Source organism: Pan paniscus, chromosome 1, assembly GCF_029289425.2.
Source record: "Pan paniscus chromosome 1, NHGRI_mPanPan1-v2.0_pri, whole genome shotgun sequence".
NCBI lineage: Eukaryota > Metazoa > Chordata > Mammalia > Primates > Hominidae > Pan > Pan paniscus.
The window spans coordinates 68,754,045-68,779,078 of NC_073249.2; the positions used below are offsets into that span (position 1 = coordinate 68,754,045).

At 38.7% G+C, this 25,034-nt stretch overlaps 1 protein-coding gene across 2 annotated transcripts in view; it reads left to right on the forward strand.

The window, feature by feature from the left end:
- Positions 1-25,034, forward strand: part of STX6 (syntaxin 6) — a 49,977-nt gene that overhangs the window by 5,708 nt on the left and 19,235 nt on the right. Inside the window, exons 2-4 of one of the 2 annotated variants that reach the window (XM_003824725.5) lie at positions 11,814-11,983; positions 14,577-14,671; positions 23,874-23,936. In XM_003824725.5, coding sequence (XP_003824773.1) covers positions 11,814-11,983; positions 14,577-14,671; positions 23,874-23,936 — 328 coding nt within the window. Of the gene's footprint in view, positions 1-11,813; positions 11,984-13,563; positions 13,638-14,576; positions 14,672-23,873; positions 23,937-25,034 lie in introns of those variants that run through there. The other variant, XM_008978382.6, reaches the window with a different exon arrangement.

Consider the following 25,034-nt stretch of genomic DNA (forward strand, 5'->3'; position numbering starts at 1 on the left):
TTTTCAGTAGATACGGGGTTTCACTGTGTTTGCCAGGATGGTCTCGATCTCCTGACCTCGTGATCCTCCCACCTCGGCCTCCCAAAGTGCTGGGATTACAGGCATGAGCCACCGCGCCCAGCCGAGGATGGTTTTTTTGTTTGTTTGTTTGTTTGTTTGTTTTTGAGACAGAGTCTCATTCTGTCACCCAGGCTGGAGTGCAGTGGCGCGTCTTGGCTCACTGCAACCTCCGCCTCCCGGGTTCAAGCACTTCTCCCTGCCTCTGCCTCCCAAGAAGCCCGCCACCACGCCCGGCTAGTTTTTGTATTTTTAGTAGAGACAGGGTTTCACCGTGTTGACCAGGCTGGTCTTGAACTCCTGACCTCAGGTGATCTGCCCGCCTCGGCCTCCCAAAGTGCTTGGATTACAGGCATGAGCCACCGCACCCAGCATGATAACAGTTTTATTTCCAGGTTTTTGGCTGTGGATTGATGTTGAAATAATGACATAAGTAAGCTGATGAGTAAGATGGTATATGTTATGTTGTGTTCTTTAACCTTCTCTGTCTGCATATCTAGCTTTATTAACACTAGATTATGAGCTCCTCGAGGGCATCACGCATTCTATTCACTGTTGAAAAACTGTATTGGTATAGTCACTGTGAAAAAAATAACCCTTGTTTGTTAATTTTGGCCCAGTAAAATTGAATGTAAATCAAATTTAATGCTTTCTAAAAAGCAGAATCCAGTGTTTCGTTGTAAGAACAAATTTGCAAGCCTTTATTATAAATTTGAGTGTTTAATATTATTTAGCTCCTTAGTTTGGAGAACACTACGCAGATAAGTGAAAGATATATTGTGTAAGATTTTGCAGTAGAGTTGAGATGCTGTGGAGATTGAAAAAAAAAGAAAGACCCATGCTGGGAATGCTGGTCAATCTGGGCCTTAAAGGAAGTGTCTGCTGAGGTGTAAGGCTCTTCTAGGCTGGGGAAACAACTGAGTAGAAGTCAAGAACCAGGAATGAGAAAGATAAAGATAGGAAGAAGACCTGCCAACTGAAACAGAATTTGTTTAGTCAGAAACCATGCTTGATACTAAAGTCAGCCAGTTTGGGTTAGGAGGAGGAGTGGGAGGGGGTTTGAATACCTGCCTGAGGAGTTTAAATTTAATCTGATATCTATCATAAATTCTAAGTCAGGAGGCAGTTTTTAAACTAGCAGTTACTATTCACTTGCTTATAGTCAGCTTTTAAGGGTTCAAACCCAGATCTTCTGATTCTACAAAGAAAACAGATTTGTGGGCCAGGTGCGATGGCTCATGCCTGTAATCCCAGCACTTTGGGAGGCCAAGGCAGGCGAATCATGAGGTCAGGAATTCGAGACCAGCCTGGCCAACATGGTGAAACCCCATCTCTACCAAAGATACAAAAAATTAGCTGGGTGTGGTGGTGGGCACCTGTAGTCCCAGCTACTTGGGAGGCTGAGGCAGGACAATTGCTTGAACCCTCTTTTGCAGTGAGCTGAGATCACGCCACTGCACTCCAGCCCTGGTGACAGTGCAAAACTCCCTCTCAAAAAAAAAAAAAGATTTGTGTGGAAGCTTTGGAAAAATGCAATTAAATAAGTCTTGGTAATAGAAAGTGTCTTATAATCAGGGTTGGAAGAACTTGAGGCAAGCAACCAATATGTCTGAGCCTCAAGGTCTCTTATTTATGTTTAATGAGCACAAACTAGATTATCTTGAAAGTTCTTTCCAGATCTGAAAATTCAGTGATTGGATTTAAGTAGAGGTTGTGCAAGGTAAGGAGGAGGAGGAGTCAAAAATGACTCTTGTCTAGACAAGTGTTGAAACTTGGAAAATGGTGGCACTATTGGCTAAAATGAGGAAGCTAGAAAGGGAAGCAGATTTTTCTATTTTGTTTGTTTTGAATACATTATGTTCTGTAGGGAGGATATGATTAATTTGGTTTTAGGCAAATGGAATGATCCTATAGGCAGCTAAAAATATAGGAATTAAGCCTGGCTGAGTGGTTAGGGTTGGAAGTATAGTGAGGGAGTCATCAGCTTAAGAGGGGTGCTTTGAACTTGTGAATGCTGATGAGCACATAGAGGCCACAAAAAGAGTACTGAGAAACATTGGGATCCAGTGGAGGAAGAGGAAGGAGAAAACTGGTAGAAAACTAGAACAGCACAATGTCACAGAGACAGAGAAAGTGAGAGTTTCAAGCAAATAGATATAATGGGCCATAGTGTCAAGTGCACCAAAAATGAGGACAAGTTAAATTCACTCGTGACTTTGACCTGCAGTGTCATTGGTGGAGTTGTGGAAGCAGCAGTAAGTTAGGGTCAAAAATTGTATATAATTGTAGGTAACTGAGTGAAAATGATGTTTCATTTTCACAAGAGTAATTACAAAATATGTCACAGTGTGGTTGAATTTGGAAATGGCAATAAAGTCAAGTAAAGGGTGTGCATGTGTTTCCTTTCAAATACAAACGATGTGAATGTAGAAGTCAAGCAATAAAAAGAGTTCCTCTCTTTCTGGAGAGATGAGTGGTGAAACCAGGTTTGTGGGGTATGGGGCAGGAACCAGTTGGAGAAGAGTGAGGAGTGGGAGTCTGATGTGTTGCAGAGGCTCACTCAACCTGAATTTTTCATGTTTCATTACTAGAATGGAAACTTTCAGCCTTGACTAGCCTCTTTTACTGTATTGATGAAATGGGGATCCCTCTGTAAAGACTTGCAGAGTAGGTGCTGTCCCAGATAAAGGAGTTGTGGCAGATTGTATTTTTTCCATTGATGGCTGCACCAATAAATGTTCTGTCCTGTGTTGCTTTTCTTTCTTTTTTTTTCTTTTTTTTTTTTGAGATGGAGTCTTGCTCTGTCGCCCAAGCTGGAGTGCAGTGGTGCAATCTCGGCTTACTGCAACCTTCGCCTCCTGGGTTCAAGCGATTCTTCTGCCTCAGCCTTCTGAGTAGCTGGGTTTACAGGTGCGTGCCACCACACCCGGCTAATTTTTGTATTTTTAGTAGAGACGGTTTGACTGTATTGGCCAGGCTGGTCTCGAACTCCTGACCTGGTGATCCACCCACCTCGGCTTCCCAAAGTGCTGGGATTACAGGCGTGAGCCACCACGCCCGGCTGTTTGTTTTTATTAAATTGTGAAGCTGGCATTCTTTTATCAAACTGGAGTTTGTATTCCCTTCCTTTGAACCTGGGCAGACCTTTATAAACTGCTTTGACTGGCAGATTGAAGCAGAAGTGACGCTGCTTGACTCCTGAAGCTTAAGACATAAAAGACAACCACTATACCTTCCGTCTGCATCTTTCATCTTGGGACACAAGTATAGGCTACCCTGAGCTAACATGTAACAAGTCCAGTTACATTGAAGCCACTCTGTTAGAGCATGCGTGCAGACTGTGGAGAGATAGAGAGATGTGATGCCTTTACAGCCCCAGCCTGTTTAATATTTTCAGCTGAGGTCCCAGACATTGTGGAACAGGGACAAGTCAGCTCTGCTGTGTCTGATTCCTGATCTACAGACTCCATAACATGATAAATGGTTGTTTTACACCACTAAATTTTGGGGTCATTGTTAAACAACCACGATAACTAGAACATGCCAATTCAGAGTCTGCCAGCATGGGCAAAGAAGAAAGGATAAATCAAAACGATGAAGGGGGAGGCCAAGGCAGGAGGATCACTTGAGGCCAGGAGTTTGAGATCAGCCTGGGCAACAGCGAGACCCTGTTTCTACAATAAATAAAAAAAATTAGCTTGGCATGGTAGTGTGCACCTGTAGTCCTGACAACTTGGGAGGCTGAGACGGGAGAATCCTTTGAACCCAGGAATTCGAGATTACAGTGAGCTGTGATTGCACCACTGCACTCCAACCTGGGTGACAGTGAGACCCTGTCTCAACCACAACAGGAAAAAGGATGATGGGGGTTGTGGCTACACTTATGCAATTTGTTGGTACAACTGAATGACAAATACTGGGGAACAAAGCTCCCTAATGGCTGAGATACTCTTTCTTCTCATTTTACTTGGCAAACTTGGTTAGATACAAGTAAGAAAACTTTGTGATTTTTTTTTTTTTTGGACATCTGAATGTATTACTTGTGGCCCCAGAGGCTAGTTTGGTGATGTACCAGATTGGGAGGTTGTATGGAAGAGGCTCAACTATCTGACGAGGGATCAATGTTGGGCTAACTTCAAAAATAAATGAGGTTGGTTTGCCAGAATCAACTTTTTATTTATGAAGAATGGAAGAATTGGCTGGGCGCGGTGGCTCATGCCTGTAATACCAATACTTTGGGAGGTCAAGGTGGGTGGATCACCTGAAGTCAGGAGTTTGAGACCAGCCTGACCAACATGGAGAAACCCCGTCTCTACTAAAAATACAAAATTAGCCGGGTGTGGTGGTGCATGCCTGTAATCCTAGCTACTCAGGAGGCTGAAGCGGGGTAATCGCTTGAACCTGGGAGGCGGAGGTTGCGGTGAGCTGAGATTGTGCCATTGTACTCCAGCCAGGGCAACAAGAGTGAAATTCCATCTCAAAAAAAAAAAAAAGAATGGAAGAATCTGGATGCTTGGATGACTTTATTTTGTTTTTCCCAAAAGATGCATTCTTCAAAGATGTGAGCAGTGTTTCCATTTTTGACAGCTACTTACTGGGAAAGCTCTGCATTGCAAGTGGTCCTGTGGGTATTGTGGTGACTTGCCATGAAGAGCCTTCATTCTGGTGTCTGTAGGGAGTTTAATCCTTGAGAAGATGACAGGTTCCATGATTTTGATGGGCTGTTTTGTAGACAGCAGGGAGGAAAAGCCACATCCCTAGAATTGCCAACACTGGCTCTTGGTATCTACGAAATGCTACCTGTATCAGATGAGACTGATTTGGGCAGCATGTGTGACGGATAGCACAAGATTTGCTTGATGTGTGGAGATAGCCGTCTTTCTCTTTCAAGGATTTGAAAAAGGCTTCTCTGGGTCAGCAGCTAAAACTATAATTCCTAGGAAAGTCATCAGCAAGTTTTCAGTGAAATGCTGCCAGATGTGATTCTCCAAGCTGTGGGTGAGCAGATTGTTATTTACCAAGAAGTTTGCTAAGCTGAAGAACTCTGACAATTCAAGGTATACCTGCTTCAAGGTATATACTGCTTCATGGTATATACTCTCTCATGGAAGGTTCTGGTTATCAAACTTTAATTTTTCTGATTACATAGTTGAGGAAAAAATAGCTAAATCAGACATAAAGATAAGGGATAAAGAAGCACTATCTGTGATTGTCACCTTTCTGGAGACAGACAAAAATGGATCTCTGTTGCCTAAGCAGTCAGCAGTTGTATCTGCTCACTCAGCGGGAAGTGCTCCTCAAAGTGAAGTGCTCCTCCCAAAGTGAAGTGCTCACACGGGCTAGTTGTGTAGAACAGACAACAGTGGTGGGTAGACATTTGTGGGTCATGCCTCACTAGCCAACTGATACTGAAACAACTCCCTTGCCTTTCCTGAGAAAGAAATGTGAATCAAGTAGATGGGCACTTCTCTTATAAAAACCCTCACAAATCTCAAATAGGTGACATGATTATATGTTACTGTTTTATGAATTGACTTACTTGGAATGCCAAGTAATCTTCAGTTTTTAGTTGCAAGTACTTAACAAGTGGTTCTGGATTGAGAGGGTTGTCTCCCTGGTTAGATTTGTACATTATTAGGTGTGTCTTGTGGCTCTTGAAGTTGTTAGAAATCCCACATGCTTTAGAAAATTCTGGTTACCATTAATAGTTGGCTTCCAAATAAGACTTGTGACCAACATTGTTTTCTGCTTCCAGTTTATGCCTTCTTTTTCAGGCTAACACTGAAATGATATTGGAAGAACAGTTGGGAGGTTTTCCACTTAGACCTCTTTGCTTGCTATTGAGATGGGATTCCCTGATACACCGCAGATTCTGGCTGTCTTTCAAGATCTGAGCCATTGCTGGCAGTTTCCACCTTTGTGATCCCTTAAAATATCCATCTTAAAAATGTAAAATAACGACTAGTTTACCTTTCTTATGTCTGTGTTACTAAATGAAAACTAAACATGAATCCTCTTTTTAAAAATAAGAGCTTTAGAGTGGAATAAGCCAAGTTGCTGGTCAGGCCTGTAGGGTGCTGAGCTTTATTCTGCAATTGCTTTGTAGCATTTTTCTAATTCCTGCCATTTCTTTCATTTTTTTCCTCAGGACATGCTTTGCTTCTTGCATACTTAAGGATTCCTTGGCTTCACACTCAGTGCTACTAGAATCCACCCATGCACACTCCTCAACTTCAGTCTAACAGTGTCTTAAGACATTGTAGATCTGAAAGCATGGTCTGTAAATCACAAGGGATCCCCAAGATCCTTGCACAGAAAGATCCACCAGCTCAAAACTCTTTTCATGATAATATTCAGATATTATCTGCCTTTTTCACCATGTTGACATTTGCACTGATGGTGCCAAAAAAAGCTGTGGTGGCTAAAACTCCTGGTGCCTTACCAAAAATCAAGGCAGTGGTGTCGTGCCATGCTTTCTGTGGTATTCCTCATCAGCTTGTACTAACAGTAAAAAAAAAGAAAAAAAAGAGTCATATTCCCCTAAGAATATTCTTCATGAGGCCGGGCGCGGAGGCTCACACCTGTAATCCTAGCACATTAGGAGGCTGAGCCGGTTGGATCACTTGAGGTCAGGAGTTTGAGACCAGCCTGGCCAACATAGTGAAACTCCGTTTCTACTAAAAATATGAAAATTAGCTGAGTGTGGTGGCGCGTACCTATAATATCAGCTACTCGGGAGGCTGAGGCAGGAGAATCAATTGAACCCGGGAGGTGGAGGTTGCAGTGAGCTGAAATGGCACCACTGCACTCCAGTCTGGGTGACAGAGTGAGATTCTGTCTCAAAAAAAAAAAAGAATATTCTTCATGAAACAGTAAAAATTAATAATTTTATAAAATCTTGACCCTCAAGTATAATTTTTCTCATTTTTTTAAAGTTATAATTTACCTACAATAAAAAGCAACCTTTTTGGTGTACACTTCTGTGAAATTGACTAATTCATATAGTTGTGTAATCATCACTTCCACAAGCAGGATATAGCACAGATCTATCACCCCAAAACGTTTCTCTGTATGCCTTCTTGTCCTTCCCCCATGTCGAGCACCTGGCAAACACTGAACTGTTTTCTGTTCTTATAATTTTGCCTTTTCCGGAATGTTATGTCAGTGAAATCATATAGTACATGGCCTTCTGAATCTAGCTTTTTTCACTTAGCCTAATGCATTTGAGATTCATCTATGTTGTTGTATGTAGCTGTAGTTTGTTCCTTTTTATTGCTGAATAGTATTCTGTTATACATATATACTACAGTTTATCCACTCATTAGTTGAAGGACATGTGGGTTGTTTACAATTTTTGGCTGTTATTAATAAAGCTACTATAAAAAGGTGCAGGCTGTGTGAACATAAGTTTTCATTTCACTTAGGAGTGGGACTTTGGGGTATGGTAAATATATGTTCAAGAAACAACCAAACTCTCTTCCAAATGGCTGTACTATTGTGCTTTCCACCAGTAAGGTATGAGATTTCCAGTTACCCCACCACCTTTCCAGCATGTTGCATTGTCATTTTGTTTTCATTTTAATCCATTCTAAATATGTAGTAGTATGTAATTGAAGATTTAATTTGCATGTCATTAATGATATTGGGCATCTTTTCCTGTGCTATTTGTCATATGTATGTCTTTGGTGAAGTGACTGGTCAAATCTTTTGCTTTTTTTTTTTTTTTTTTTTTTTTTTTTGGAAACAACAGTCTTGCTGTGTCACCCAGATTGGAGTGCAATGGCACGATCTTGGTTCACTGCAACCTCTGCCTCCCAGGTTCAAGTGATTCTGCTGCCTCAGCCTCCTGAGTAGCTGGGATTACAGGCACCCACCACCATGCCCGGCTAATTTTTTTGTATTTTTAGTAGAGATGGGGTTTTACCATGTTGGTCAGGCTGGTCTTGAACTCCTGACCTCAAGTGATCCACCTGCCTTGGCCTCCGAACATGCTATGATTACAGGCATGAGCCACTGCACCTGCCTTTGTTTAATTGGGTTTTTCTTATTAAGTTTTGAGAGTTTTAAAAAAATATATTCTGGATATGTCATTAATCAGGTATATAATTTGTAAATATCTTCTCCCTTAGTATATATTTAATATTCCACTGGCAAAATGGAAGTTTGCGTGAAGCATTTTTGTGATGTATTGTTAAATAAAATGGTTGTCTCTAGGAAAAGCACTTATGTGATTGAGTTGTGAGTTGAAATAGCTGTTTCCCCCCCCCAGCAAAATCTCATTTTTACTGGAGAGAATGACAAACTGGTTTCTCAGACTTGCAGGCTTTCTCAAATCTCAAATTTATCTAAAAAATTCTCGAGATATTTTCTCACAAATGAGTGAGGTGAACCTGTCACTTCATGGAAAATAAATGACAGTATTTTTACCAGTGATAAAATTAGAGCCTTTTGTTTAAAAAAAAAAAAAAAAAAAACACCAGAATTTTGGAAAGCTTATATCAACTACTGTGCTCTTACAGATTTCCAATACTTAAGTTTTTCTGATGAAACTGGTGGTGATAATAACAAATATGATTTTGGATACTGTGTATTGAAATGAGCTGGCATTTGGAGGTTCTGCAATACTCAGTAGACTAATACTTTCCTAATGACCAGTATGTGATGTTATAAAATCATCCAAAAGTAAAAGATCCAAATTACAGGTTGAGCATCTCAAATATGAAATGTTCCAAAATCCAAAACTTTTTAAGCACCAACAAGATGCTCAAAAGAAATGCTCACTGGGGGCATTTTGGATTTTGGATTTTCAGATTGGGGTGCTCAACTGGTAAGTACAATGCCAATATTCTAAATCTGAAAAAATCCCAAACATTTCTGGTCCCAAGCATTTTGGATAACGGAATCTCAGCCTGTACAAGATTGACCAATGGATCGTAGTATAAGGGAAACAAAGCGCCCTAATGACTGAGATACTCCTTCCCATTTTACTTGGTAAGCTAAGAAAAACAAGAAAATTATTACTGTAAAATAAGAAAATCTAAAAAGTTCTTTAATACAGTTTTAGGATCCACATTGCAGCTAACCTTTAACAGCCAGTTGTCAAGTTTTGGTATACTATCAAAAAAGTATACTATCAAAAAAGTACATCCACAATTGTCCGAAAAGACTATTAAAATTCTCCTCCCTTTTCCAAGTATGTATCTGTATGAGGCTGGATTCTCATCATATGCTTCTACCAAAATGTATGTCCACAGACTGATGGTAGAAGTGGATATGAGAATCCACGTTTATTGAAGAGATTTGCACAAATGCAAAACAATGCCATTCTCACTACATTTTTTTTGTTTTAGAATTTTTAAAATAAGAACGTTAACATGTAAGCTCACATTTTAAAGTTGACAAATATTTTTAAAATGTCTGTTTGAATTCCTAATATAGTAAATAGATTAGATACATAGTATACATAACTCTGAGCTCTTTGGGGTCTTCAGTAATTTTGAAGAGTTCAAAGGAGTCTCCTGAGACCAAAAAAGTTCATAGATTGCTACTTAGAATTTAATTCCAGCATCATCATTGTGTACTGGTGGTGGAGAACAAACCTAAGCCCTAGCCCAAGGCTTCTTGGTTTGAGGCTTCTAGTTCTCAAGAAGGAATTCATATTTACTTTACAGAATTGATATATTTTATATTCTTTAAAAGATGTCTTTACAGATAACCTCTTTAACTCTGTCTTCCATTATCATAAATGATACTCAGTACTTACAAATAAACCAATGCAATCAGCCCTCCATCTCTGTGGGTTCCAAATCTGTGGATTCAGCCAACTCAGGATTGAATGTATTCAGTAAAAAAAGAATGGTTGCATCCCTACTGAACATGTACAGACTTTTTTTTTCTTGTTCCCTAAACAATACAGTATAACAGCAATTTACATAGCATTTAAATACATTAGGTATTATAAATAATCTAGAGATGATTTAAAGTATGTAGGAGGATGTGCGTAGGTTATATGCAAATACTATGCCACTTTATGTAAGGACTTCAGCATCTGCAGATTTGGTATCCTGTGGAGGTCCTGGAACCAATCCCCTAAGGATACCAAAGGATGACTTACTTTGCATTAAGGAATGATACATAGCTCTTTCTCCACTAAATCACCCAGATCCCATAAAGAGTAAAGAAAGTAGATTTTCACCTCACTTAATTCTTCCCCATTTTATCTTAAATAGGGTTTCTCATTAGCACTGAAAGTCTAAAGGCTGACATGAAAGGAACAATGAGGTGACTTGCCTAAGCCTTAAACTAGATGAATAGACCTTGGTAGATTTGTTGTCCATATAGTTTGCTTATTTACTCAGCCTGCACCTAGAAGCTGTATTCTCTGTTTAACGTTCAGCCTCGTAGCTCTCATCAGTATGCCATAGACCTAAATATTGTAAGGTGCTTTTTTTCATTTTTGTTAGCGCTTTCTTTTTTCCAATACTTGAAACATCAGAGGGTATAGGATGCGTGTGAATTCTGTTTTAAAGCCATAGACAACAAACACCCTAATCAGCTAGAACATGTTTTTGTGGTCTTTGTTCCAGAAGAAATCATAGAAGGATCAAAACAGTTCTTATAGTTCAGGAGCAGTGGGATTATCATCTTTGAACATGAGAGACCATATGATTATAAAATGACTCCTTTTTGGCTTTTATATGTGATAGTATTAGATTATAACATTTAAATAGTGGATATTGGCCCAATGGTGGCGGTAAAAGTTCTTAAAATCTTGTGACTATATCTAATCTAAAAGCATGCTAGATCATAGCACTTAATGGCCTAGTCTCATTCTCTAAACAAGAAAAACACTAATCTGGCTGGGCGTGGTGGCTCATGCCTGTAATCCTAGCACTTTGGGAGGCTGAGGCAGGTGGATCACCTGAGATCAGGAGTTCGAGACCAGCCTGGCCAATCTGGCAAAACCCCGTCTCTACTAAAAATACAAAAATTAGCCAGGTGTGGTGGCGGGTGCCTGTAATCCCAGCTACTCGGGAGGCTAAGGCAGAAGAGTCACTTGAACCCGGGAGGTGGAGGTTGCAGTGAGCCGAGATCGCACCATTTCGCTCCAGCCTGTGCAAAAGAGTAAGACTCTCTCTCAAAAACAAAACAAAAACAAACACTAATCTGGTATATGGTATTGCTTAATTAAGGAAAGTAGGTATATTTAAAGCTAATAATGTTTGGAAATTGAATGAGATTTTGGGTTTAAGAATTTCTCGGATTAAAATACTTAACCTATAATAAAATGGTAGCTATGTAAGAGTAACCTTCCCTCCAGCATTCTCGTTCCTCCCACACCAAGAAAAGAAAGGCCATATTAGGACTTATCATCTGAGTATAAATTATTAATACTATCACACCAAGTGGAAGCATGTGGGAATGCTCATTGCCCTTTAGTTAATTTGTAGGATTGCTTCATTATACTTTTACGTATAGTCTGTTCAGAGAAAAATATTAAATTTGTCCTTCCCCAACAAACTTGATATTGTAGCTGCTTAAATAATGGCTATTGTATTCCAAGCATCAGCTGAGAACATAATACTCAGACTGTGTATCAAAGTTTTGAACTTTGATATTTGTCTGTGAAGAGCCTTCTGTGGGAATGGTGGTTGCTGAGGATGGTGTATGATCATAAATGTTAACCTAAATCATGCAGTAACTTGACCATGGAATGTTGTCTGTGATTTCTCTCCTTTGCCTCATCTTGATTACAGAGAGGTACAGAAAGCAGTCAACACTGCCCAGGGATTGTTTCAGAGATGGACAGAGCTCCTCCAGGACCCCTCCACAGCAACAAGGGAAGAAATCGACTGGACCACCAACGAGCTGAGAAACAACCTCCGGAGCATAGAGTGGGATCTAGAGGACCTTGATGAAACCATCAATATCCTTTTCTGTGGTGTCTGTGCCATTTGGGATAAATAGACAAATGGACAAGTTTTTCTCCAGTTGTTTCCAGTATGTAGATGAAACATTTTATAATCGATTAATGTTTGTTGCTCTTACTTGTACCATGACATGTTTAAAGTATTTGCCCAGTAACTTAAGGTACAGTAGCCAAATTCTTATACAGTGTGTGACAAATCCTGTACTATAAATGTATATATATATAAAGGCAGCATAGTGTAATGATTATGACTCTGGACCCTGGAGTCAGATTTCTGGTGTTCAAGTCCTGGCTCCACCAATGTAAAGGGAAAAAAAAAAAACCCTTTTTTTCTTTTTTTTTTTAAGTCTCTACCCTCACACTCAAGTCGGTAGGATATTTCTGACACTGTCTACTTGGAGATAGCATCAGGTCCACAGGTTAAGAGCTCAGTCCCACAAGACTGCCCCCACTTCAGATGCCAGTTGCAAGCCCTAGGTTGTGACCAGCGCTTCCAACTGACCACGTGTAAATTGGAGTTCCCACGACCCCCTCCATAGATCGAATTAATTTAATTTGCAAGAGCAGCTCACAGAACTCCGGGAAACAGTTTCCTTAGGTTTATCCATTTGTCGTAAAGGATATTACAAAGGATACAGATGAATGACCAGATGGAAGAGATGCATGCAAGGTATGGGAGAAAAGGTGCAGCACTTCCAGGCCCTCTTCAGGTGCCTCCAGGAACCTCCACATGTTCACCTATCTGGAAGCTTCCTGAACTCTGTCCTTTTGGTGTTTGTGGAGGATTCATTTCGCAGGCATGATTGATCACATCAGTTGGCCATTGGTGATCAACTCAGCCTTCAGCCCCTTTCCCCTGGGGTGGGGTTAAGCAGGGGGCTGAAAGCTTCAACTGTCTAATCACATGGTTGGTTTCTCTGGGGACCAGCCCCTCGTCCTGAGGCTATCTAGAAACCCCCAGCCATCAATTATCCCATTAACATACAAAAGATACTCATCTGGAGATTCCAAGGGATCAAGGAGCTGTGTGCCAGAAATGAGGGGGCAGAGACCGAATTTGTATTTATTACAGTATCACAACCAGTTACCATGTGACTTGGGCTCATCACTTAACCTCCTGTGCTTCAGTTTCCTCTTTAGTGGAAAGTTAGGATAACAAGAGTACCTAGCTCATAGGATTATTGGGATTATACAGGTAAAGAGTTTAGAATGGCACCTGGCACACAGCTTATGTAATAGTGTTAGCAGTCATTATCATATAGAGGTCCATACAGGCCAGTGTTACACTTCGGTAATTAGAGATCAAAAAATCTTTTTGTAGACTGTCTTCATGTTTAAGAAGTGATGTTACAGTGCTACTGTCCATTGAAGAGATGTCTTGTTCCATGAAACTGCATTTAGTAAAAGCAGATCTGTTCTGCTAATTCATGGTATTGATGTGAAGTAAGTCCACTGATCTGACTCATGCACTGGAGAACTGTAAAAACTTCATTATATAGCCTTTTTTTCCAACTGGAAATCCCACTTAACCAAAACTTTAGATGGAAGATATGCCACTTGCATGTTCTGAGTTCTGTTCTGTTTTTTCCCTAAGTGAGATAAAACATCAAGGAAACCAGCTTCTGTCAGGATCACCTTATAGTTAGCACAGGTTCGTATGCAGTTGATACATGGAGTAAATAATTTTTGTTATTCATGATGACCCTGGTACCTTTTACATTATTAAAAGGCAAGTATGTTCTCTAAAATTAGTGGCAAATATGTGAGGGGGCAGGATCAAAAGCACAATTACAGGGAGATAATTCTTCCCTTGAGAAAGGAGGGAAGGAAAAAAAGTTAGGGGAGATAGAGAAAATGTGAGATTAAAAAAACAAAAGTTTTAATAGATACTCATCATTCAACCAGCAAATGTTTATTGAGTATACTATGTGCCAGGCATTTTGTTGGTTACAGAGATTAGATTAATAAACACTATACCAGCCCTCACAGAACTTTGAGTGGATAGGGATGGGGGACAGATGGTAATCAAGTAATAACACAAATAAATACCTGCAGACTATGAAAGAGAAGTATAGAGAGCTATGCAAGTGTCTGACATGGTGCGTCGGACCAGGCTAGAGGGTAAGGGAATGAGGGCAGCTTCTCTGAAGAAGGCCTGATCTCTCTAGATTAAGAAGTAGGGTTAGCATCTTGGCATAATGGGAAGTGGTTTGGAATGGCAGGAGAAAAAGGCTTGCAAAAGCTGTCTTAGTAAAGGTGATCAGGAGTCAAAAAAGGATAGACACAAGTGTTGGCAAACAGGAAGAGCCCAGCTCACCTGTGGTCAGATAGCCCTAAGTGTTTGCAGTGAAGCTCATCAGCAGGGGCTATGCTTCCTAACCAGACAGATCATCTCTGTCTTGGAGCAAAGGGATCCTCCCTCCTGTGGCTGTGGGCAGAGGAAGTCTGAGAATGATTGGTGTCCAGCTGACTGTGTTTTCAGAAAGTTTGAGCCAGATTTTATTTGTTTGCATGTGAGAGATTCAGTGAGTTAACAGGATGTTGTCAGGCTTTGATGATGAAATTGTTTTACCTTGACTTTTTGACCTACGCATAGTTGAAGCAAATCCTAGAAAATTTAACCTTGATGCAACTGAATTGAGTATAAGAAAAGCCTTCATTACAAGTACTCGGCAAGTTGTCAGGGTAAGGAATATGATCTTATTGTGTTATCTGTATAAGAAATAGCCAGACTTCTTAGAGCTCTTTCCCTTAATTGTAAACTAATAGGTCACCTCTGAAACCACTTTTTAAATATGAATTAAATGTGAGCTTCCCCATATATAATTTCTCTGATTGGCTGCGCATGGTGGCTCATGCCTGTAATCTCAGCACTTTGGGAGGTGGAGGTGGGTGGATCACTTGAGCCCAGGGGTTTGAAACCAGTCCGGGCAACATGATGAAACCCTGTCTCTACAAAAAAAATATATAAAAATTAGCTGGGCATGGTGGTGCACACCTGTTGTCTCAACTACATGGAAGACCAAGATGGGAGGCTGAGGTGGGAGGATCAGGTTGAGGCTGAGAGCTATGATCACGTCACTGTACCTTAAAAAAAAAAAAAATTCCGTGATTGAAGAAAAAGAAATCTGTTTTTAATCTTTCTTTTTTTGACACAAGGTCTCACTGTGTTGACCAGGCTGAAATGTAGTGGCACGATCTTGGCTGACTGCAGCCTCCGCCTCCCAAATAGCTGGGACTACAGGCGTGCACCACCACACCAGGCTAATTTTTTGTAGCGACAGGGTTCACCATGTTGCTCAGGCTGGTCTTGAACTCCTGAACTCAAGTAGTTTGCCTGCCTCAGCCTCTCAAAGTGCTGGGATTACTGGCGTGAGCCACCATGCCCAGCCTGTCAGGCTTATTTCCGAGAGCAAAAATGAGACAGTAATCTGCTGGCTTTGGGCAGGATACATTCAAATGGTGTCATCCTGAATGATTAGACCCTTGTCCATACCTCTAGTTTCTTTAAGCTAGTTATCTTTCTCACTTTTTATTTCTTAGTGTACTCTATTTCTTGACGAACAAAACAATTGCTATTGTAGAAACCATTTGGTTTTTTGATTGATTGGTAATCACTGTGCATTGTTGAAGAGTGACTCTTAGTGGGTTTGGATAGCGGCCTCTTCCGCCATCTGAATTGCTTCTGGAACTCTTGCAACCCAAGATACTGACATTTCCATATATAACTACTTGACAGCCGTTCCAGAGTTATCCAGAGCAAACAAGCATCTATCAGAGTGTAAAAAATTGATCCAAGTGAACAAATCTTTAGTTCTAAGTTATTTAGAATAATACCCATTATTAAAGAATCTAAGAAAAAATATTAAGTACAATCTTGTGTCATTAAAATGTTTCATATTTTGAAACTATATGGCTAAGCCATTTGATTAGCATAACTAGATGTAAGAGAACCAGCTGTCTTTAACATATGTACTAGAAAGCAGCTTCCTTGAATAAAAAGACTTGGGATCATACCAGTGCTAACATACGGCTTTTTAAGAGTCATCTTAGGCAGGAACCTTAGTTTGTGTTTGCCAAAGTCTTTATATTATGTGATTTCCTTTTGAAATTATTTCAAATGGTAGATTATCACTGAACTTTATATATTCTTGTTACTTGTTTTATTCATTAGTTGCCTTTCTATATACATATACGTAAATTGTTTATAGATAAACCCACATTTTAATGAGGGAGAAACCTTTCTGGACCTCAGATGCCCCATCCACAGTGAGTGTTTGGATTAGACATTCTTAATTTCTAGCCAGTTCAAAATACTGTTCTGATGAGGAAGCCTTGTTGTTAGGTGACATATTTTTTGTAAGATAAGTAAATCCCCAATTATTTTGTATAAGCTTTTTTTTTTTTTTTTGTAGTAGTAGGTTTTTTGAAGGATACTCCTATAGACGTTAATATTTAAGTGGGGCCTTGCAGTGAAGCATATGTCCTTAACCTTAATCATTATATTTATTTCTGCAAGGTAGACTTAGGAAGTTTGCAAATTGAAATTTAGAGGTTCATATATTGAAAATTAAGTTCATTGGTATAATGGAAAGAAGAATCCAAAGTTCATTTTCTAAAATCTGAAAAGCTTTTTAAAGTACATTCTTAGAAAGAGGTTGATATGATTTAGCTGTTTCCCCACCCAAAATCTCATCTTGAATTGTAATCCCCATAATCCCCATGTGTCAAAGGAGAGACCAGGTGGAGGTAATTGAATCATGGGGGCAGTTTCCCACATGCTGTTCTCATGATAGTGAGTGAGTCTCATGATAGCTGATGGTTTTATAAGGGGCTCTTCCCACTTTGCTCTGTCACTCTTCCCTGCTGCCTTGTGAAGAAGTTGCCTTGCTTCCCCTTCTGCCATGATTGTAAGTTTCCTGAGGCTTCCCCAGCCATGCTGAACTGTGAGTCAATTAAACCTCTTTCTCTTATAAATTACCCAGTCTTGGGCAGTTTTTTATAGCAATGTGAGAACAGAGTAATGAGAGGTATTCCAAATCAAGTCAGTACTTCAAAATCTTACTGTCCTTTTAGAGTTGAGATCTAAACCATACTCAACTATGTGATCCACCTGAATATTTTAGGGTTTTAAATCATTCTTGTTTAAATTTATGACCCCTTTGGGGGAAGCTGTTAGTATTTACCAGTGGTAGGCTAACAGTACCTAACTGAGCTTTTGCTGATCTGATTGTAATAAATTCTAGTTGAAAGTCCTATAGAAGAGAAGGAAATAGCAATGGTGCTAACTCGATTAAAAGTAAAATACACCTTGTATAATTCCACATTACCACATTTAGCTAAACAGTGTTTGTATGTAGAGATTTCTGGGCTCTGGGTGGAAGAGCTCGATAGAGAGGGAGCAGAGGGTTAGCAGATTTGGAAAATGAGACGAAATGAAGTTCAAATTAGGAATTTGTACAAATTTATGTTAGTTCTTCTGTTACTATTACTAGTAGGCTTTCATTTAATATTGCTCCAAAATTTTGATTGACTTTATCTTTCAAACAGTGTATTCTACTTATGCTTTCTCTTTTGTAGGCAGGGGAGTCAGTGATACTCTATGCATTTTGTGTTTTTTTTTTTTTTTCTTTTTTTGCTTCAACCTGAAGAAGTAAATCGCCTGTTTCTTCTTGATTAATGTCCATTGGTTATGCCTTTAGTAAGCTTTCCTTGTTTAGAGTTTTGTGTATGTTTTTCCAAGCATCTTTTAAGTCTGTACAAATTCAGTTTTGCTGGCAGTTTTTAGTGAAGAACCAAAATATTCACATTTTTGTGTAAATAGCTTTCATATTTTTGAGGTAATCATTTTTACTCTTGTGGAGTCACCTATACATCAAAGATTCCACATGTGAAATTTTTGTGTTTTAGAAATATATCCTAGAAGTGACTTTGGTTTTACTTTAGGATCAAGAGGTTTTGCAGTATATGGCAGAATAACGGTGAATATAAGGGGTAAGGGAACCTGAGTTCTAGGCTAAGCTGTGACCTTAATAAATCTTAACCACGGTAAGTCATTCAACCTCCCTGGATCTCAGTTTTATCTATGAAATAATCCTCACTAACATTCTCTGACTTTAAAAGTTAGAACTATTACCCTCTCCATGAAAAAACCGAACCTGCTCCAATGTAAGAATTGTTTACAGTCAATTGTAAGTCAAGATGGAAATGGCTTTGGTTAATCAAAAAGGGTGAAGTATCCAGTGTGAGCACAGATGACCTTGAAATGTAAGAGTTATGAGTGGGAAGCACTGGGGTTTATGATGTCTCATTCATTCAGCTTGGAAGACTGTGTGAAATGGGAACAGAAGCATAAATAACCAGGACATTTGTTGTTCCTTTGGCAGATGAACCATATTTTATTGGGACTTGTTGCTTGACTGCTGGTTCTAAACGTCATGTGTTAGAAAGAAGATGAGTAATTATGTTTTTGGCATGATAGATTGTTATAAAATGTTTAAAACTATTTAGTAACATAGTTTAAGATCCCGAATTCCAATATGAAGGTGTTGTGTGGTATCTGCTAACTTTTGACCTACACGGATAAAGTGCCATCTTAGAAGTGAAAGCTGGCGGGGTGTGGTGGCTCATGCCTGTAATCCCAGCACTTTGGGAGGCTGAGGCGGGCAGATCACTTGAGGGCAGGAGTTTGAGACCACCCTGGCCAACATGGTGAAACTCTGTCTCTACTAAAATTACAAAAATTAGCTGGGTGTGGTGGCAGCTGCCTATAGTCCCAGCTACTTGGGAGACAGAGGTGGGAGAATTGTTTGAACCGGAGACAGAGGTTGCAGTGAACTGAGATTGTGCCACTGCACTCCAGCCTGTGAGACAGAGTGAGACTCCTCAAAAAAAAAAAAAAAAAAAAAAAAAAGAAGTGAAAGCCATAGATCCTTAGATCCTTACCCGCGGTGGTGGTGGTCACATACAGGATGCCTACCCACAGGGCTATTGGAGGAATCTGCCTCATCAGGGCTAACACCCATGCAGGCACACACATAACCCCACATGGTTTTTATTAAGCATAAAACTTTAAAAACTGCAACTTTAAAATACACATTTAATTATGATAATGCAAGCTCAAAGAAAATTAGAGAAAATTTTCAAGAAGTAAAAGTAGAAAAAGGAATCTAAACTCAGAATAATACATAGCACAAGACTTTGCGTTTTCTTCATAATTTTCCTCCCAATGCAGGGCAGTTGTATTTTTACATAGTTGTGATCATACTGTTATGCAATCATAGCATTTTATTTTCTTAGGTTAAAAATAATCTGTACTTGGTATTTATAAAATGCAAATAATTCTGATGAAAAAACTTTGAAGAAAAGAGAAAATGCTTCTTCGTTCTCTAATTTCACTCCCTAGAAATAATTAGTGTCAACAATTTTATTTTTCACAGCCATTTTATGGACATTGAAATATGCAAACTTTTAAAAAGCAGTGGCATGATAATCTGTAACTTTTTTTCTATGAAAAATTACATTGTGGACATAGTCTTACAATGACGCAGATAAATCTAGAGAAGTGCTGTTCAGTAGTAATAAAATGGGAACCTCTTGGTCATTTTTAATTTTCTAGTTGCCACATTAAAAGAGTAAAAATAGGTGAGCTTAATATATTTTATTTAACCTGATATATCCAAAACATGATCATTTAAACATGTAGTCAATATAAGAGATATTAATGAGAGATTTAAATTTTTTAACTGTTTTTGTAATAAATCTGGCATGTATTTTACACTCAAGCATATCTCAATTCAGATGTGAAATTTTCATTGGAAATACTTGATCTGTATTTAGAGTTTACAGAACTTACAATTGAAAAAGTAGAGTCACAAACCCAATTTTTTCCAGACATACTTCAAAGTTTTCTGATAACTGAGTATCAATTAATTAAAGTAAAATTCAGTTCCTCGGTTGCACTGACCACATTTTAAGTGCTCAGTAGCTAGTGGGTCCTGTATTACCCAGGAGCAGACTATCCTTTTTAATAGTTGCATACGTTTATTTGCTGATAATGTTTATTTAGTGCTTACTATATTGTTGGCTACTGTTAATCAGGCTTCATGTGTTACCTCTATGAATCCCTACAATGATTCTAAAAGATATTATTCTAAATGTACAGAAGAAATAGAAACTTAGTGAAGCTATTAAAAAGCATAACTAAGTCTTAAACCTAGGTCTTTGACATGAAAGATCATGCTGTTTCCCTCTCCTTTAATGTGGCTCTGTTACGATTTATTTAATCATTGACCTACCAGTAGATATTTTGGTTATTGTTTATTAGTGGAAATTGCAAACCATGCTTCAGTGACCATCTTTGTGAGCATAACTTACATAATTGTTTCGTAAAAAATTCAATGAGAATACACATTTTAAATATTCATTGCCAGTCATGATGGCTCATGCCTGTAATCCTAGGACTTTGGGAGGCCAAAGCAGGAAGATCAGTTGAATTCAGGAGTTCAAGACCAGCTTGGGCAACATAGTGAGACCTCATCTCTACCAAAAATTTAAAAAATAAATAGGTATGGTGGCACGTGCCTGTAGTCCCAGCTACTTGGGAGGCTGAGGTGGGAGGATTGTTTGAGCCTGAGAGGTTGAGGCTGCAGTGAGCTGTGATGGCACCACCGTACTGATGATGCCTGGGCATCAGAGTGAAATCCTGTCTCAAAAAAAAAAAAAATTGTTTTCAAAGTATCCTACAAAAAGACCTTATCAGTCATATTTCTGATAGAGTATCAGAATATACCTTCACTAAGTATTATCAATCTTTTTCATCTTTCTTGGTCTAATTGGAGAAAATGTCTCTTAGCTACACTTCTTTGATTACCAGTGGGTTATTGCATCTATTCATGTTTGATCATTTGTGGGGTTTTTGTGAATTGTCTGTTCACTGAACTCTCTTCATAAGCACAATGCCTAGTACATAATGCCTAGTATATAATACTGCATTGTGTGGATTGTGTTGCTGTTCCCTTATTTGGGCTTGCTGCTTATTTCTACTTTTTTTCGTATTATAAATAATACTGCAGTACACATCTCTGCATGTCTTTTTTTGTATCTATTTTATGTTATTTCCTTAAAATAAATTCCTGTTAGTGGAATTACTGGGTCAAGGCAGTGAATATTTTGAGACTCATGGTATAGAATGACAAATTTATTTTCAAAGTGCTGTTCTAATTTACCATCCAGCCATTGTTTGGGACCAGTAGTATTAAAAATACATATATTTACTAAAATATAACGGTACAGAAAAGTGTAATTAACCTAAACATATAGCTTAATAAATTTATAAACTGAACACAGCCATGTCAACAACACCCAGAAGCATTGCAGGGTGTTACCAGCACCCCCAGAAGCGTGCCTGTGCTGCTTTTTAGCCAATGTCTCTACCCCCCACTGCACTGACTTCTAACAGCAAAAGTATGTTGTACATGTAATGTTCAAAGGCTAACATGTCACTTTCCCATACTTGCATGTTGATATTTTTATTATGCAAGTAATGTGTTGTTTTAAAAAAACACTATTATAAAATGCACTGACTATATTTTTATTTTATTAATTTTGTAGAGATGGGGTTTTGCTATGTTGCCCAGGCTGGTCTGCAACTCCTGGCCTCAAGCGTTCCGACTGCCTTGGCTTCCCAAAGTGCTGGGACTATAGGCGCAAGCCACAGTGCCCAGCTGAGTATATTTTTAAAAGCATGTATTATCCCCCTAGTGAATGTTGCTCTGCGTAGTTTTTAATAATATTAAATAAATCGGGCTGTTGGTTTGACTATCAGAATGTCATCTTAAACTCTAATTGATAATCAGAAAACGAATCCTGCAGTCCAGGAGATACTAGCATAGTGATCAGTTTCTCTTGAAGGCTTCTAGATTTCCATTGTAAGACAAGGAATGGGGATGGGGAGGGGGCTTGTTAAAAATGTGCCGTCAAGAGTCTGACTTCGTAGGTCTCACAGGGGCCTAGGGAACTACATTTAAAAAATATTTTTAGGCCAGGCGTGGTGGCTCATGCCTGTAATCCCAGCACTTTGGGCGGCCGAGATGGGCAGATCACAAGATCAAGAGATCGAGACCATCCTGGCCAACATACTGAAACCCTGTCTCTACTAAAAATAGGAAAATGAGCTGGGTGTGGTGGTGCGTGCCTGTAGTCCCAGCTATTCAGGAGGCTGAGGCAGGAGAATCACTTGAACCCAGGAGGCGGAGGTTGCAGTGAGCCGAGATTACGTCACTGCATTCCAGCCTGGTGACAAAGTGAGACTGTCTCAAAAAAAAAAAAAAAAAAAAAAAAAATTTTTTTTTAATTTCTTGATACATAATGGTTGTGCATATTTTTAGGGTACATGTGATATTTTGATACATGTATATAATGCGTAATGATCAAATGAAGGTAATTGGAATATCCATCATTTTAAACATTTATGCTGCAAACATTTGAATTATTCTCTTCTTGCTATTTTGAAATATACGATAGATTATTGTTGAACTATAGTCACCCTACTGATCTATTGAGCACTAGGTCTTATTTCTTCTAACTGTATTTTTTACCCATTAATCAACCTGTCTTCATCCTCCTTTCCCCCTGCACTCTTCTGGCCTCAGGTAACCACCTATCTATTCTTTGTCTTCATGAAATCCACCGTGAGTGAAATCTCATCCACTTATGAGTGAGAACATGCAGTATTTGTCTTTCTGTGCCTGGCTTATTTCACTGAGCATAGTGACATCCAGGGGAACTGCATCTTTAACAACACTCACGTGACTGACTCAGGCACGTCATCATGATGTGAACTCCATGTGGGCAGGGGCCTAGCTAGTATCATTCACTGCTGTATGCCTGGCCACATAGTAGACATCAGTGAGTGTTTGCTAAATGGATAGATGAGTGGTTTGAAAGTTGAATCAGATGGTTCTCACTCACATTTACCACAGTTCTGGGATTGTAAAAGCGGTGGCACTGTCTCATCTGTTTACTTGTCATGGGTCTTTAAAGAAGTTTCTAAAAGTCTTACACTTTGATGTTTGCATAAATTATATTTTGACGACCTTTTAAAAACTGTTGTTGCAGTCATGCATTCAGTTCAAATCATTCTATAGTAGATTGGATTGTAGCTAAATAAGCAGAATGACTCATATTTAATAAAGTGTTTTGCTTCAGATAAAGTAATGGATCTATTCACTTTTCATTCCATACAAAATTATTTTTGACACCACTCTGGAAATTCACTCTGATGTTAGGAATAGTCTATACCTTTCATGAATCCAACTCAGAAATAAAATAAGTGACCTGTTGTACCACTATTTGGAAGTATTCTTTGGTGTTTAATGGTAAATGTACTTTATACTAAAAGCACATGTTTTTTTACATATATTGTAAAAAAGATGCAAGACCTTGAACACGTGCTTTTGTGTTTGTACCCCAGGGATGTTCTTTATTAGTGATGTGACTTTGAGAAAGTATCATCGTCTTTTTGGACCTAGGTCTCCTCAACCTTAAAATGGAAATAGTACCAGCTTCACAGGGTCCTTGTGAAAATTCAGTGATAATGTGTGTATGTGTTTAGCACTGTTTCTGACCTGTGGTAGGTACCTGGTAAATGTTAATTCCCTTTCTCTTTCCTCCTATTCAAATTAGTATCCAGGTTACTTCTTTTTAAGGGACCATCTTTCTTTTTATTTTATTTTCTTTATTTTTGAGACTGAAAATAAAGCCAAGAAATGCGGTCTTCTTTTTAAAAAGTTATAATAAATTGTGTGTTTTGCTAATGTATGAAATGTTAACTGTGATTTTGTTTAAGGATATTTTTCATTTGTTTTCGTATCTTCTTTCTCATTAGGACATGAAAGATCAGATGTCAACTTCATCTGTGCAGGCATTAGCTGAAAGAAAAAATAGACAGGTGAGAAAACATCAGAATATAATTATCAATGAGAGAAAGCATACAGTTAGATATTTGGAATTTAAAAATGCTGACCATCCATGGATCATGTAATCAAGAGGAAGACTTCTGCTTGCAGGCCCTGGTGTGACCATGGGAGGTTTTGTGACAGTCCAGGCAGCCTGTCCCAGCACCCTGTCAACATTTCCCTCCCCTCCTCTTACCCTTTGGTCTTCTCCTCTGGGCTCCATAGCACCTTTTGCCTACCCTTACTGTAGCACTTATCACAGAGTACTTTTACTTTTTTAATGTGTTTATTCTGTACCTATTGAACACATTTTGTGTGCCAGGCTCTTTGAAGGGCTATAATTACTGTCTTTCTCTCTGCTGGGCTCCAGGCCCTTTGACAGTGAGGAGAGATGTGTGTCATGGTTTTTTGTTTCTTGTTTGCTTGTTTGTTTTGAGCTCTCTAGCAGTTACTACATTGCCTACCCATGGAACACATTAGACATCTAAGGATTGACATTTGATGTAAAGACATTAGAGGAACCTTAAACTTGTGTGTTAAATTAAGTTTCTCTTTGTTTTAAGTAGTTTTAAAAGAATTACATACTTTGGCATATTGATAGAAGCTCCTTTCTAATTGTTAAAATACAGTCCTTTTAAAAAATGTAGAATGATCATCTAGAATTTGGACTTTCATTTAGATTGAGATTTGATTTAGACTTTTTTTGTTGGGATAGAATGTTTTTGCCTGTTGCTAAACTGTTAGGTAATTTTTTTGACAGAAGTAGTTTTTTAAATTCTGTGGATATCCATTTTCCTTAGAAGTAAAAAAGACTTCATGAAAAATGATACTATTTGCTTTAAATGACTTATCTTAGTCTCATTTTATTAAGATTCCAGAAAGTTATGAATTGTCCATTTAGTAGGCTCTTGAGAAATTTCACTATTTATACTAACTAGCAATCAGTACTTCATACCTGTGGGTATTTGTCAAGACACTTAATTTTGAAAACAAATATTATGGAAGCTTGAAGAAGGGGCAGGGTTCTATAAATATCACCTAACTTAATTTTCCTGTTTCCTTTTCTTGCATTCCATTTTTCAAGTCATTGT